The 12,273-nt window shown below is 33.9% G+C and overlaps 2 protein-coding genes and 1 pseudogene across 3 annotated transcripts; 1 reads left to right on the forward strand and 2 right to left on the reverse strand.

The window, feature by feature from the left end:
• The first annotated feature begins 3,934 nt into the window (after nt 1-3,934).
• Nucleotides 3,935-8,956, forward strand: LOC107896777 (stearoyl-[acyl-carrier-protein] 9-desaturase, chloroplastic). Of its 2 annotated transcripts, none has more exons than XM_016822048.2 (3): nt 3,935-4,308; nt 7,348-7,849; nt 8,149-8,956. In XM_016822048.2, the coding sequence occupies exons 1-3, from the start codon at nt 4,184-4,186 to the stop codon at nt 8,707-8,709; spliced, it is 1,188 nt and encodes a 395-aa protein (XP_016677537.2). In that variant the 5' UTR covers nt 3,935-4,183; the 3' UTR covers nt 8,710-8,956. The 2 variants fall into 2 exon arrangements, with proteins under 2 accessions (XP_016677537.2, XP_016677539.2); XM_016822050.2 differs by lacking the exon at nt 3,935-4,308 and adding an exon at nt 4,941-5,035.
• Nucleotides 8,957-9,089: 133 nt separating this feature from the next.
• On the reverse strand, nt 9,090-10,549 carry LOC121208034 (shewanella-like protein phosphatase 2; annotated as a pseudogene).
• Nucleotides 10,550-11,201: 652 nt separating this feature from the next.
• Nucleotides 11,202-11,612, reverse strand: LOC107896778 (uncharacterized). The gene has a single exon (XM_016822051.2). It carries the CDS (start codon nt 11,568-11,570, stop codon nt 11,388-11,390), a length of 183 nt encoding a protein of 60 aa, XP_016677540.1. The 5' UTR covers nt 11,571-11,612; the 3' UTR covers nt 11,202-11,387.
• Nucleotides 11,613-12,273: the final 661 nt, after the last annotated feature.

A 12,273-nucleotide genomic window follows, 5' to 3' on the forward strand; every position in this document is an offset into this window, starting at 1 on the left:
TTATATCTGATCTGATAGTGAGACTGTAAACACTGCAACGTGCCGTATCGACACTATGAGGTGTGTAAGGCTAGACGAGTATTATATACATACTAGTTTATTAGGTTGGTCGGAGATGGTGTATTGCGGATGGGGGTACGATAACTACATTTTTATCTGTATTTACATCTAAATATGTTTTTGTGTCTGATATGCTGTGTATTTGAATTGCTTTGTATTCGAAACTATTATGAATTATTAATCTGATCGAATAAGACTGAGCGTGGTATCTGAATTCTCAATGATATCTGAGTTATTTTACGTACGTTGAGTATTTATATTTTACATTAGGTTGCAACATACTAACTAGATCGAATGAATTTCAGGAACCTCCTAGAACTAAGCGGCCAACGGACACGGGACTCAGTTATCTAATGGTTCTATTTTAGATATATGTGTGTGTGTTTAAACTTGTTATTTATTTTCGACTGTAAGTTTTAGGATCTAATTATGTTGAATGGTTGATGGTTTTAAGACATTTATGTATCAATTAAACTGGCTTTAAGTGTATCTATTTTTTGGTAAGTTCATTTGACATCCTAGACTTGGTCTTTCCGTCTAGGTTGGGTTTAGGGTGTTATATTTAGGGTTTCACTTCCTCTTTCTATAGATAGATGGCACCGCTAGGGTTAGAAAACCACCACAAGAACAAAAGTTCTACTTAAGTTTTCAATATTGTTATTCTGCTCGAAAATAATCAAAATTTATTCCTAAGTATAAATTCTATTTTCAAGAATAACAATTCTACCAGTTATTTTTGGTTCTATGTTTGATTAAAAATTGTTCAAGCTCACCCTCGAAGCAGTTTATGATATGAGAATAGTAGAGAAGGCCGTTCAGTTAAAAGTCATAAACATTTAGGATCCGTCTCGCTCAAAGAACATGTAGTATTTTGGGGAAAAAGATAAATATCACAAATCGGTTTGATTTTCAAAATTTTTATTTTTCTACTGTGCAAGAAAGTCATTTTCGAACCAAATTTTTTCCAACAACTATTGTGGTCCTTAATCTTAAAAAAAAAGCTCGATTGTATGAAGGATCTTTGATCCATCATATTGTGCAATATTGTTTATAAGATCCTTATTAAAACTTTTGCCAATCGATTGAAAACTATTTTGCTTAAGATCATCTCGCCTTTACAAGCTTTTATTTTTAGGCGGCTTATAACTAATAATGTGCTAGTGGCTTTTGAAATCATTCACTATATGAAGAGCAAAGGGCATGGAAAAGTGGGTGAGGTTACTCTGAAAATAGATATCAATAAGGCATATGACAATGTTAGTTGGGACTTTTTTATGTTTTCTTTTGACTAAGCTGGGTTTGATGCGAAATAGATTAGTTGGATGAGGTTATGTGTTTCCCTTGTCAATATTCGGTTCTTCTGAATGGTAAATTGGTCTCATTATCCCGTATAAGGGTCTGTGTTAGAGAGATCCTCTATCCCCTTGCCTGTTTATCATATGTGCAGAAGGGTTAAGCTTTTTGTTTCGACAAGCGAAAGTGCATGAAGAGCTTTATGGGGCTTGTATTTGCAGGGGAAACCCTTATGTTTCCTACCTCCTTTTTGTGAATGATGTCTTTTTTTTTCTTTAAGCAGCTAATTTAGAGTTTCAAATTGTTAAAAGTATTATTTCAACATATACAGAGGCTTTGGGTTAACTTATAAATTTCCAAATTTCTGGTATCATGCTTAGCTCTAATACAAGCTAGCATAGAAGACAACCTTCTTATTCCATTTTGAGTGATTCAGAGCCAATTTCTCACAGTCATTATTGGTAAAAAAAGATTGTTATTAAAACATTAGTCCAAGTATTACTAGTTTATTGCATGAGCATCTTCATGAATTATGATCCCTTTACGTATTTGTGAGGAACTCTAATGAATGATGAATTCCTTTTGGTAGGGTTCAAGGTCAAGTTTGAAAAAGGGTATTCATTAGGCCTCTTGGTATAAGCTTTGCGTGTCTAAAAAACATGGTGGTATGGGTTTTCAAAATCTCAACTCTTTCATTAGGAGGAGTGTCTTTGTAGCCTTAAATTTGTATTTTAAAGGTCTTTGTTGGAGATTGAAGATGGTAACTGTATTCAGTTGAGGATCATTGGTTACCTAATGATGATGATTTTTTTGTTGAATTTGAGGCTTTATGGGGGTTTACAATTTTTTTGTGAAAGATTTGTTGAATAATGATGGTTCAAGTTGGAATTCTTCTCTCGTTGAAGGACTCTTGGTGCCTCGACATGCTATGCAAATTCTTAGCATTCCTCTTTTGATTTCTAAGCCATCGAATCAACTTATATGGCATTTTCCTAAGGATGGTCGATACAATGTGAAGTCCTACTATCATGTTGCTCTTCAAATTAGTACTAACATACTGTCGTTTGTGGTTGAGGATTCTTGGTTGAAACTTTGGAACTTAACTCTTCCATCAAAATTAAATCCTTTGTATGGCGGGGTTGTAACATATTACCCCAAGTAAAAGTCGTTTACTTGAGAAGAGTTGCGTCATTGATCCAAGTTGCACTAGTTGTGTGGAAAATGAGAGTTTGGATCATATTGTTGTTTATTGTTCAACTGTTGCGACTATTTAGAATAGTCTTGGCATGGTTTATGCACATAATTCATTTACTGATTTAATGTATTACTTTTCTTCATCTTTCGAACTCCTATTGTAGCAAATGCTTTCTCACTATTTCTTAGAGTATTTGGTCCCACCGAGATGTATTGTGTTGGAAGAATGTGGTGATTCAACCTTCCCAAATTGTTTCTTTTGTAGACATGTTCTTTCAAGATTGGCGAGAGGCAACTATGGTTTTCCAATGTGTCCAAGGTGTATCTTTCAAGCATCGAACTCGCCTATGGTACTAGTTGAGACCTGTGATTGGTTGTTTTAAATGTAACATGGACACTACCATCTTGTCAAATTGAAACATAACCGTTCAAATACCCTAAAAATAATATTTGTTACTTTATAAAAGTAATGATTTTTGATAATTTCTCAATTAAGTTGAAACTCGATTAATATAGATTACACCAATTTAATCATAAACTTAAATATATAATAATATAAAAATATATATCGTGTACATGTATATACTCTTTTAATAGAAATTTTATTTGTAATTATTTTACAACTTTCATTTTATTGATTGGCTGGAAGAATTTGTTTACGGTGACCATTATCTATCTTAAAGGAATTCCAAGCACTCTACATAGGAAAGAGTGGTCCACTACAAATGTTTTGTTTTTATGATGAAACATTTCCTTTTATGAAATCACGTTATTGATTTTATTTATTTTGGAATTATGACTATTTTGGAATATTTTATATTACTACTCAAATTCTAATTCTGAATATTTAATAAGCTTTTTTCTAATATTGTAAATTGAAAATAGAGAAAGAGTAAAACTTAATTAACTTTCGCAATACAAACCTAACATTTGAAAAAGATTTGGTAGAACAAACAACAATGCTTTTACCAAAAAATAGACCATTATTGCTTAAACTTGATATAATTCAGGTTTTAAATTAATTTTAATTGAGGTGTTATTTAATAATAAAAATTATAGTTATAATATAAAATAGGATGATTACCAAATACACACATTAGAGTTTCTTTAGTTAACAATACTATAATATGGAAGTCATTATATTATAAATTTAATTGCATTTTATCTTTTTCTACTTAAAAATAAATAAATTAGGTCACATGTTAAATTAAAAAAAAATATCAATTTATTAGAAATTTTATCCATTCTACTGTTAAAAACTGATGTGATGAATGAAATAACCAAACAATTAAACATAACATACTCAATTTTTAACATAATAGAATCATGTGTTTGTACCTCAAACTTTAACCAATTTATTTTGTTATAGGAAAAAAAATATTTCATTGAAATAATGGCTCCTACTTTTACTAATTTATTATAACAAAGAAGAATTGAATGCGCAATTAGTAATTAAAAGGAAAGTGAGGGGTAATGTTAGAATATAATGAAGGTCTGTATCCCTTAAGTAGGCTATGTTTCTTTCGAGAAGCGTTTGCACTTTCTGTGGAGGAAACTGAAGCTGCCAAAGCTCGAGAATTCAAACCGAAACAAAAAAGAAAAAGAGCTCTTAAACCCCCAAAATACCTAAAAAGAAATGGCTCTGAAATTCAACCCCATCACTTTTCAATCTCAGAAACTCCCTTCATTTGCTCTTCCACCAATGGCTGGCCTTAGGTCTCCCAAGTTTTTCATGGCCTCTACTCTTCGTTCTGGTTCCAAGTTCGTCTCTTTCTTTCATATTTTCTTGTTAAATCATGGATTTTGATTCTTCTTCCGTTATTTTTAGCTGATTTTGCATCCGGGTCTTTTTTCTTTTCTGCTAACTAACATATATCTTATGATCTTAATGTTCTTGTTGTTTAATGGTAATGTTGTTCTTTTCTGTTTGGGATAAGACTTTCAATTTGGAAACGATTGAAATAAGGTTCGTTTCTTATTAAATGTTTATACTTTCTAGCTCAGTATTATGTTTTTATGTATGTAAGGTTTACTGATTAAGGTGCAAGAATAGGGAAAACACGTTTCTTTAAATAATTTTTGCTCTCTCTCTCTCTCTCTCTCTCTCTTTTTAATTTGTGTTTTCCTTCTTTATTTTGATCTTTTTGTGATTTGGTTTCATGTTTGATGGGTTGTTTTGTATTTTTATTATAAAAATTTAGACTTCGATAACTTGGTTTTAGACTGAGTTATGTGCTTCATTGGAATTATCGCCTGATAAGGATCTTGAGAGTGAAAGAGGTCCATGTTTCTAGCTTTATGTAGCTATTATGTGAAGGCTCCATGTGTTTTTTTTTTGTCCTTAGCATATTCTCTAGTATATTAATCTTGATGCGCGTGTTTCTTGTTGGATTTTAAGATTTGTTTAACTGTAAGATATGCTGGGTTCTTATTTTGATGTGGACAGCTTCCATTGTTAAATGTGTTTTGGATGGTTTCAACGAAAGATGTAAGATCAAAGCAATGTGGAACATGTTTTTGGATAGCTTGTTCTTATCAAGAGTGTTTTTTTTTTTTTTTTGTGATGATAACTTTCAAGAAAAATCAATTATTTGGTTTTTCCTGCTTCATGTCTCGTTTTTATTTGAGAGGAGTTAACGAAACCGAAAATACCCTGTAAATTGTATTTTATAAATATTCTTAACCATTATTGATTGTCTGGTCTCTTTGCTGTAATCTATGTTGTTAGGGCCTTCACGAATTTTCTATTTGTCTATTACAGTTTGGTAGTTTTGGGAGTGGCTAGGATATTAATTATTTTCTCAACTATTTTTTTCTGAAGGAATTAAATTTTCTTGGGGTTTGAATTACTGGGAAGCTATTTCTGTTGTGATATACATACTTTTTTCTTTTAAAAAATCTATTTGTCTAGTTAACCTGTATTTTCCTTATTAATATTCATGCAAATTGTATTGAAGCATGTTCTTTCAAGTTTATGATCAACTGATCGGTTGAGAGTGCATCATTTATCTGAAATTGATGATGTCTCATTTATGGACCTCTGGGGCTCATCCATTGATATAACACCAAATGCAATTAATTAAATGTGTTGCTTCATCCAAGCCCGTCTCTAAATTTATTTCTATGAAGAGAATGTTAATGTTATATCATTGTGCATGCTGCACCTGCATCCATGTTATCCATTGTGTTTAGCTTGACTGCAAATCATGCAAGTGTTCCACACAAACGGTCTTCAGATTTTCCATTTATTTCATTTTAATTTTGTTTCAATATGGTTGAATCTGCCTTTGAAAAGAAAATTGAAGTTGGTGGAAGTAGTTAAGATTCTCTAGACTAGCTGATGAATAACATAATGTTTCCTTTTTTTTTTCCAAATAGTTCCATTTTGTTTTTAAAATATAGTTGAATCTACATTTTGAAAAGAATATTCAGTTTGGTAGAAGTAGTTCAGAATATGTTGTCCTCCTTTCTTGATTCGATATTGTGTTATTCCTTTTTCTTTTCTTTAAACTAATAGTGATCTTATCATTAAATTATTTAAACTTCTGTCAAGTCTTTAGGATTTTGGTTATCTTTCAAGTTGAATTTTTCATTTTGAATTTTGGGACTTATTTTCTTTTTGATTCTTGGATGAGTATTTGGCTATAAATACAGCAATTACCATTCATTCATTGTACGCTTTATACTCTCATATAAACATGGTATTTAAACTGAATAAAATCTCTCCATGATTGCTTCTTTTTCTTGCACAATTTTTTGAAAATGCTTGCGTATCTCCTTTGAATCTACTTCATTTAACATTTTAATCAACCGAGTATTTGGTACTTTTTCTTTGTTTTTATCTTTTAACTTGTATCATTTTGTGTATGTTTGACAAGTATAATTGCTGAACCTGAACCTAGTATTGATACTCTCAACATTCTTACCTTCTGTTATTAGGTCATCGAAATTTGATGATTTCCTTGCAAATTTTAAGTCATGGCTGAATATTCATTCATGTATTTGAAAAAGAACATTTCAAGTAATTTTTTAGTTTTCTTCCTGGTATCAGTTTTGGGCATCTTTGTGGTCCATTCTTGATCTAGTTTTCAAATACTATGTTAGGTAATGATGAATAGACATCTATCCATTTTCTCCTGTTAGTTTGATGCACTTTTCCTTGTGTTTGGTTTGAGTTTCTCTGTTGGTTCCCTCATATGGTCTCTGTTCTTATGGTTGTTGAGGGTTGCTGATAGCTACTTCTGCTTTTCCTTATAAATAAATGGTAATTTAATGCCTTGACATTGCATATAAATGGGCCCTACCCAATGAAAATTCTGATAATTTGATTACTTTCCTTGGATGTGTCATAATTTTGTTTTGAAATCAAAGACGAAGTTATATAATTGCACTTAAAAGCAGGATAGTTTACATTCCATGCCTACTTCAAATCTAACGAGATGAATTCTCAGATGGTATCACTTATTTATACTACTATAGTTCTGCTACTGGGTCTGCTGCTGCATTGGTCCTTATATTTTACTCTGATGCTCACAATTCTAACATCTGGTCTCTCATTTGATTCTCTACTTGATCTACGTGAACTTCTACCCTCAAAGATGAAATTTAGTCCTGTTGTGCATATATAATGCCTGTTTCTTTGCATTGCTTTTGCATTTCACTTGCTGTATTTCCTGGTACATGCAGTGGGCAAATTTGTGAGATAGGTTTTGTGCTTTTACATTTTATTGTTTCCTTTTATCGTTACTGACATATCTAGTTGATAAGAAAGTAATTGGGAATTCGTTTCACTTAATGCAGAGAGGTCGATCTCAAGAAGCCTTTCATGCCTCCTAGCGAGGTGCATGTTCAGGTCACACACTCGATGCCCCCTCAGAAGATTGAGATCTTCAAATCTTTGGAGGACTGGGCTGAGAACAACATTCTAACTTACCTCAAACCAGTTGAGAAATGTTGGCAACCCCAAGATTTTCTTCCGGATCCCGCGTCAGATGGATTTCATGAGCAAGTAAAAGAACTTAGGGAAAGGGCAAAGGAGATTCCAGATGATTACTTTGTTGTTTTGGTTGGCGACATGATCACGGAGGAAGCTCTTCCAACTTACCAAACAATGCTTAATACCTTAGATGGAGTTCGTGATGAAACAGGCGCTAGCCTTACTCCTTGGGCAATTTGGACAAGGGCTTGGACTGCTGAAGAAAACAGGCATGGTGATCTACTTAATAAGTATCTCTACTTGTCCGGAAGGGTCGACATGAGGCAAATTGAGAAGACAATCCAGTATTTGATTGGATCAGGAATGGTAAGTAAGATGCTTACTATAAATTTTCTCACTTTGCATAGTTTAATTTTGAATCCTATGATGCACTTAACTTGTCAAAACACTATCAAACCCTTTGTTGTTCATCTTCTGAAAATGAATGCATTAAAACATTGCACTATATCACTTCTGGAATTTCACTAAATTGTGTAGAAACTGGCCCACTGATGTTGCCTTCCCCGTATACCACCCTGAGGCAGTTAAATCACTTATCTCTCACAAAAAAACATGCATTCACTATGCCATGTTTCTTCTTATTTTTTCTAATGTATATTTAATAGGATCCACGTACTGAGAATAATCCTTATCTGGGATTCATCTACACATCATTCCAAGAAAGGGCAACTTTCATCTCCCATGGGAATACAGCCCGGCTCGCAAAGGAGCATGGTGACATCAAGTTGGCTCAGATATGCGGTAACATTGCCTCTGATGAAAAGCGCCACGAGACTGCATATACTAAAATTGTTGAAAAGCTCTTTGAGATCGATCCCGACGGAACAGTCCTGGCTTTTGCTGACATGATGAGGAAGAAAATCTCCATGCCAGCACACTTGATGTATGATGGCCAAGATGACAATCTTTTTGATAATTTCTCAGCTGTTGCACAGAGACTTGGTGTTTACACTGCCAGAGACTATGCTGATATACTAGAGTTCCTGGTGAACAAATGGAAGGTGACGGAGTTAACTGGACTTTCAGCCGATGGGCGTAAAGCTCAGGATTATGTGTGTGGACTTCCGCCAAGAATTCGAAGGCTGGAAGAGAGAGCTCAAGGAAGGGCCAAGGAAGCACCCAGGGTTCCATTCAGCTGGATATTTGATAGAGAAGTCCAGCTCTAAGGCTTTTTTAAGTTTTCTGATGATGAAAAATGGTGATTTCAGTTTCCTGCAACAGAAGTAGAAGTTTTCAACATGCAATTTCTCTTTTTAAATTCCCCCATGTAATGTTGCTTGAACAAGTTTCAGTTAATCAGATTCAAGTTAAAAGTTTTAAACTGGATAAATAATGTTTATAATCCGTTAGTACCCAAACCAAAGTGGCTATGAACTAGATCAAATTCAATTGATTTCCGATCAGTTATATACAGACTTATGCTTCCATGAATTGGGTTGGTCAATTGGGTTTTAATGTTTTGATATAGATTCGGTGAATTTGAGTCTGGTTTTGATGACTTTTGGTTTGAGTTCTGAGTTTGGGAGTTTTGACATTTTAATTTAATATATTACACTTTGCTTGCTTGTTAGGGTTATTTAAGTTCAGCTTGTTATGAATAATCAAGTTGGATTTGACTTGGAACATTCTCGAAATCGGAAAACAAGCAATAAGAAATTCCTTTTCAAATTTTTCATCTGCATGCAAGTTATTTTTTAGTGTTTGGTAACTGAGAAAAATGAACTCATTATCAAGATTTAGCTATCAACAAAATTGCCTCCTAAAATGGCCTTTATCGGGCGAACTTCTATTTTTGTTATATACCTTTGATATTTAGATTGGAATGCAGTGTAAAATATGATCAATAAAGCTTTGAAGAGGATCACTTGACACAAGTCTATATACAATGAAAAACTAAGAACTTGTAAGGGAGGTAATGAATGTTACCATAGAAAATTGCAACCATATCATGTATAACAACAGCTATGGCAATCCAGGCTTAAGATTTGTGATCCTTCGTCGCTGCCATTACAGTATCCAGGCAACAAAACGATACTAACCTTACATAAATACGACGACGACAAAGTCAAACAAATTGATCAATACCTAAAATTGCTAAGCAAGTGTTTGTATCGATCAAGTCGCTACACACGTATCCTATAAAACCAAGACTGAAATTCAAGAAATTCATAACTCATTATGTTTCCGGAAAACGAATATCGATGCAGTACTTAACGAGGCAGCAGCTTTTGGTAGCTCAGATACTCGAAACTTCCAAGCTTTCCCTTCGACTTGTACTGGACTATGTTCTGGTATCAACAGTCCAAGCCCTCGTTTCCTGTCAACATCTGCCTCTCCAACCCATAATCCACATGTTTCTTAAAACCCCTCCATGGACCAACACAAAATCTCCTACCATTAAAAAGTCGCATTATCAGCCAATAATCTACGTGAAATTGGACCATTAGGTCTCAGTGTAGCAGTTCTAGCTCTGAAACTATGACAAAACTTTTCAAGCATGCCATGAAATATCGATGAAGGAATCCCCTGGAAAGGCATTTCCAACCCACGACACAAACTCTTCATCTGTTCCCAACACCATACCAATAAGCCCAAACAATGACTTCCTCCAAACTCTTTATAGTTACCTACCTAAAATCATCTTCAACATTCATTATCTCATGATTGCCATTCAAAGTTATCAGTTTGCCCACCATTTTTAACAGCTTCATGCTTCAACATCTTTTAGAAATAAAGGATCTTGAGCACACCACCTATTTGAACAACGGTGGTAGACACACCAAACCAATAATTGGACCCATCAATTAGGCCACCAAGACGGAAGGCTTGCATGATCTTCTCGAGATCGCCATGGAGGGCTCCCTTAGCAACGACACAACTGGGGGAAGGGTAATGAGTTTGAAGGGGTTTTTGAGGAATTTGTCGATGGTGATGCTTGGGCAAAATGAGGCCGCTGATAGACAAGTCTACGAAGGTGTCAACAACTGATGTAAGAAATGAAGGTTTTCACATGCTGATGATCATCTTCTCTTGTGGACTGATGCTGTTTTCCATTATTTTTTAGGGATTGCTTTTGGCCATCAAGTCTTAAAACCAATCACCATTAAAGGTTGACTAGACGACAGGTCAACTTATTTTCGACCAGATTAATTTTGATTAAACAAATATTTGGGTCGTTTTTATTTCGGGTTATTAGAAATCATTAGAATTGCTTTACTAGGATCAAACTACCGAATCGAATTTAATTATGATAAAGTTAATGCATTACTGTTTTCAACTGGAGGAACCATCAGGACATGTCAAGGAACAATTATGGTTTCCTGGAATGTTCAAGCAAATGGAAAAGTAAAGTGACAAATCTCCACATCAGAATGGCTGCCTACAGTTCTAAGCAGTAAAAAGTATTACTACAGGTTAACCAAACCTTCCAAGATACAAAATATAAATGAAAAATAACCAATGGGATGAAGTTTTTAAACTATACAAGTGCCCGCGCTTGCCTTTGGACCCGTCCAGAGAAAGGTCATTGGCTGGTTGCTATAGGGGCAACAACATCAGAAACACACAAAAAAATTAGGGTTTGAGCTTCTCCAACAATAACCAGTGCTGTCATCACAAAAGGTCGTAACATGATAAAAACTTAAAGAATACAGCCAAGGGAAAACTAGTAATAAGTTTTTATTATTATCAACTACAATATAATGTATAACAAACAAAGACAAATAGTTTTCAAAACACAGATTTTAAACACATTATTTTGTCTGTCATATAAATGACCTTTACCTAGTTCTTGACTGCATTGTCACAAAAAAGGCTAATGAGATCAAGGCTTTGATCCCATGCTTCACTTCCCCTCTTGCTTTTTCAGCTCCTCGAACTTATCTATAGCCACCTGAAGCTCATCTGTACCTCCAACAGCTCTCATAGTATAGAAATATACACCAAATACAAATGCTGTCAAACCCCCCGCGACTACCATATTCTTAGTCTTTGGTGCAAGGCTGCCATAAGCAAATAGTCCAGCCATCTCAAAGCAGAAAATTGGTCCAATGTGTTAATACCGTCCAAGCTGAAATTCACCAAGCTATTAGTCTACTATCTTCCAAAACTCCACTTGGAAATGGGGAAAAAAGGAGTACAAAAACATGCTCCCTTAGAAATTAACTCTATTAGCCTATATGGTTCTTCGGCAAGGCGATGGAAAGCAACAAAACGTGAAAAAAGAAGAAGGAAATATCCAAAAAAATCCCAATATTATATTACAGTAATTTGAGGAATCTTCTATTGCGTGATACATGATTATAAATTAACAAACAGGAAGAAAAAACAAATTATCTAGCACATCATGTTGATTTATTTTTGAAATTTCATTGCTGAGTCACAGCATGATCCCTACAGAAAGAACAAGATTTTAATCCCCTTCTCCAAATAAAAAATATATAACCAATTAAAATGCAACAGTAATTCCATTGTTCCTTATGAAGTAAAATCATGCAATTCATTTTCTAAAAGATATATATAGTTTCAATTTTTTATTATTCAAAACAATACAACTTGCTTTGATATCAACAGATAACTTGGTGCTTTTTGGTTCTGGAAACAAAAGGCTAAGCAGTTTGGTAACAACAAGTGATGTTTAGATTATTAAACAGAAAATGCAAATAAGGCATCAAAATTCAAACACAAATAATACTGATTTCAAGCAAAAAGTTCATAGCAACAAAAACAGG

The sequence above is a fragment of the Gossypium hirsutum genome, chromosome A10, assembly GCF_007990345.1.
Source record: "Gossypium hirsutum isolate 1008001.06 chromosome A10, Gossypium_hirsutum_v2.1, whole genome shotgun sequence".
NCBI lineage: Eukaryota > Viridiplantae > Streptophyta > Magnoliopsida > Malvales > Malvaceae > Gossypium > Gossypium hirsutum.

Bases quoted from the DNA above. Each gene is read 5' to 3' on its own strand.
- LOC107896777 (XM_016822048.2), top strand. From the start codon at position 4,184: ATGGCTCTGAAATTCAACCCCATCACTTTTCAATCTCAGAAACTCCCT. The intron at 4,309-7,347 runs GTTCGTCTCTTT...CACTTAATGCAG, and splicing joins ACTCTTCGTTCTGGTTCCAA to AGAGGTCGATCTCAAGAAGC. The intron at 7,850-8,148 runs GTAAGTAAGATG...TATATTTAATAG, and splicing joins ATTTGATTGGATCAGGAATG to GATCCACGTACTGAGAATAA.
- LOC107896778 (XM_016822051.2), bottom strand. From the start codon at position 11,570: ATGGCTGGACTATTTGCTTATGGCAGCCTTGCACCAAAGACTAAGAAT.